A 3,812-nucleotide genomic window follows, 5' to 3' on the forward strand; every position below is an offset into this window, starting at 1 on the left:
TGATGTCCACAATATCACCCCTTTTTGTAGATTTGCATGTATGTGGCCAAAGGAATAACCCCATGTTTTCTAAAAAGCCTGGAAAATGTATACCAGGTTCCCTTCTTCTTGCCCTTTGCGTTAGTCATTTTGGCAAATTCCTGGAAGATGATGGTTCCGGCCTAAAAGCTGAGTTTTTTTCAAAGCATGTGTGCTATTTTTAAGAATCTGGGAAGGAAATGCCATTTTCATTTTTTTAAAAGGCCAAGATAGAAAAATTACTGCATTGAAGGGGCCAGAGACGTAGCTCAGTGGCAAGGTGCCTACTACGCAATACACGGTTGTAAGTTTGATTCCTGGCTCCAAATAAACCCAACAAAAGCAACAACAAAAACCTGTATTTAAAATATAGGATTCTAAAATTTCTATATTTTTAAGCTTATCAGAATATAGGAGTGGGGATTTAGCTCAATAGTGCTGTACTGACAAGTGTGAAGTCCTGAATTCGAGTCCCAGTACTCACCCCCCAAAAAAAGAATTTAGGACTGAAGGAGGATATGGTAACACAGGTCTGTAATCCCAGCACTTGGGAGGCTGAGGCAGGAGGAGTACTACAAATCTGAGGTCAGCCTGGGCTACACAATGAATTTAAGCATAACTAAAACTTAAATATAGTGAGGCCCTGTCTAAAGAAACCCAAGGGGCTGGGGAGATGGCTCAGTGGAATAAGCGCTTCCCTGGCAAACATAAGGGCCTGAGTTCAATCCCTGGTTCCGCCAAAAAATAAATAAATAAATAAAAAAAAAACCACACCCCAAAACAGGACTGAGACACTGAGTTTGTTACTACACGTGTGTGATTCATTGAGGTGGGGGTGGTCTCTGTGAGGGTTCCATTCACCTACCTTGCGTAGTATTCCACTAAGACTGATGACCAAATCTTTAGTGCTCGTCAGTAAGGGAACCATGTCGCTGACTTTGGCCAAGAGTTTGGAGTGCTGCTGCTTTGCAGACGCCGGGTCTGCATCCCCGGGGCTCGGGCTGGTGTCAGTGCTGTGGAGCAGCGTTTCGATGAACAGCTGAAGCGTCGCATCGCAGTCCAGCTGGAAGGTACTAGAAGAAGCAGTCAGTCACACGTGGGTCTCCAGAAACGCATGCAGCTGCATGGAGACTTCCGACAGACAACGCAGTATTCGCTCCCCTCAAGAACTTAACCTTCCTACTGTCCCGCTTTGTAATGAGATAAAGCACAGCACCAAAGCTAAGTAGGTGTCTGACTTAAGAAAGTCAGGTATTATTATTAGTGGGTATGTAAACTGGTCCAATATGAGGGAAACGTGGAATCAAACTAAAAACATGCCCTTTAATATAGTAATCCCACTTTTACAAATCTTACAGTCAAAAACACACGAAGAAGGGTGCTCACTGCACCGAATGTTTGTGATGCTTAAGATCCAGGAGTAACTCAGTTACTTCCAGCTCATTACTCAGGGGCTGGCTAGATACTGTACCCACGTGAAGGGTCGATCAGAGCGCAGCAGATAACAGAAGGATCTGTACGCAATGCCCTTGGAAGACACGGTTAACTGAGTGACAGGAAAAACTGTTGTGCAAAAAAAGGATACAAAACCTAACATTGTTTTTAATTTTTTTAAAAAATTATTTATTTGACACAGGGTCTCGCTATGCAGTTCAGACTTGTGGTGATCCTCCTGTCTCAGCCTTCTCAGCGCTGGGATTACAGGCGTGAGCTTCCAGGCCTAGTTTCGGGCCAGCATGGCCTGCAGTACTGGGGACTGAACTCGGATCCCTGTGCTTGCCACGCAGGCACTTAAGACTGCGGAGCTATCTCCTAACCCTATAGATCTGTTTTTGATAAATATTATAGTGCATATGTTAGTACATGTGCATAATTGAAAAAAAAAAAAAAAAAGCCAAGTGTGATGGTGATGCCCACGGTCCCACACTCTGGAGGCTGCGGGAGGGGATCACTAGCTCCAGACCAGCCTGGGCAACTTAATGAGACCCTTGTAGCTGGGTGTGGCAGTGCTAGCGCATGATCTCAGAAACTGGGAGGCTACCGCAGCAGGACCACTGCACATTCAAGGCCAACCTGGGTTACACGGTGAGATCCTGCCTCAAAAAGGGGCTGGGGCATGGGGCTGAGGATGTAGCTCAATGCAAAGGCCCTGGGCTCAATTCCCATACTGCAAAAATAAAACAAAGGCGAAACAAAATTTTTTTAAAACTCACAGTAGTTATATAGTTTGTTACTATCTGATTTTAGGCCTCTGGTAGGAATTTGGGAACGACTCCCTGTGGATGACAGGACACTGTGGTACTCCAAAGAGTATCCTCAACTTCTCCAATTACAGGCATCACCTGGAGCTCCTGTGAAAGAGCTGAGACTCATGGGCCTTAGTCCAGACTGCTGAGTCAGTACTGCCAGGAAGAGGCCCAGACGTCTGTATTTTCAGTGACGCGCCCTCTTATCGCGAGGCAAATCTGAGAATCGTGAAGCAGCGAATTTAAAAAGTGACATCGGATGAGCACTTAATCTGGCACTGAATTTATTCAGTCAGGGCTGGCAAAACATCAGTGGTCAGGCGTGTGGGCCACGTGACGACCATCTTGATTTTCATGTTCTCACAATACAGGCCATCAGCTGGTTAAGCTAACAGCAAAAATACCACTGAAAGTTAGAGTTACCTGCAATATTCCAGAATGAGGCTTGTGTCCATATCTACATTCTCCACAAGAGTTTTAATGAGGTCTTTCTTGGTGAGGAAATGTTGCCTGAAAACTGGTTGAAAAGAAATCTAGGAATCAAAAGAGCAAAATGAACAAAGAGCCCTTTCTGCACTGAAATGTTTCACAGTATGAGTAATATTATGACTTGCATTTTGTACTTTTTTTTCCCTTAAGAAACATTTTTCTATAATTCTTCCAACTTCTGTTTTCATCATGCCACCCCACCAGCTGTTGTTCTGGAATTCGGCATCTCTGGCTGCAGGCCCAACACCCCCCTCGGCCGCCTTTGTGTTGGTACAGTTCAGCTGCTACCATCAGAGGAGTACAGCCCCGCCGCTGTGCAGGGCGAGCCTTCAAAGCACACAGTCACATTTCTGCAGTGATTACTTTCCTGCTAAATATACTGCTTGTAAAAATAACAAAATAAAATTTTATCTGTTCTTTCGCAAAGTCAAAAACAAGGGCCAGGCTGGGGGTGTAGCTCAGCAGCACAGCACCTGCCTGGCAAGTATGAGGCCTTGCGTTCAATTCCTGGTACAAATAAATAAATAGGTAGACATCCATTATTAAAAATCAAAAGGCCCATTTTCTTTTCCCTATTAGCTCTTAAAGCATGGTATGCCTGTATGTACTTTTAAAAAAAAAAAAATCTTTTATTTATTTATTCGGTACAGGGTTTCCCAACGCAACTTAGACTAATAGTGATCCTCCTTGGGCCAGGGAGATAGCTCGGTAGAATAAGCACTTGCCTGGCAAGTGCAAGGTCCTGAGTTCAATCTCTGGTACTACAAAAAAAACATAAAAACCGGGGCCGGGGAGATGGCTCAGTAGAATAAGCGCTTGCCTGGCAAGCCCAAGTGTCTGAGTTCAATCCCCGGTTCCGCAAAAAAAAAAAAAAAAAAACCTAAAAAACTACATAGTGATCCTCCTGTCTCAGCCTCCCCAGTGTTGGGATTACAGGTGTGCGCCACCATGCCCAGTTTTGTACTTTTTAAATTATATCTCTGAACATCTGGGCATGGTGGTGCACAACAATAATCCCAGTACTCTAGGAGGCTGAGGCAGGAGGATCCCAAGTTTAAG

General features: G+C 44.5%; 1 protein-coding gene across 1 annotated transcript in view; it reads right to left on the reverse strand.

Annotated features, from left to right (window-relative positions):
- Positions 1–3,812, reverse strand: part of Kntc1 (kinetochore associated 1) — a 96,168-nt gene that overhangs the window by 21,601 nt on the left and 70,755 nt on the right. Inside the window, exons 41-42 of the mRNA XM_023720670.1 lie at positions 2,688–2,797; positions 884–1,091 (exon numbers count right to left, since the gene is read on the reverse strand). Coding sequence (XP_023576438.1) covers positions 884–1,091; positions 2,688–2,797 — 318 coding nt within the window. The remainder of the gene's footprint in view (positions 1–883; positions 1,092–2,687; positions 2,798–3,812) is intronic.

Source organism: Octodon degus, unplaced genomic scaffold (genome assembly GCF_000260255.1).
Source record: "Octodon degus isolate 3935 unplaced genomic scaffold, OctDeg1.0 scaffold00076, whole genome shotgun sequence".
Classification (NCBI taxonomy): Eukaryota; Metazoa; Chordata; class Mammalia; order Rodentia; family Octodontidae; genus Octodon; species Octodon degus.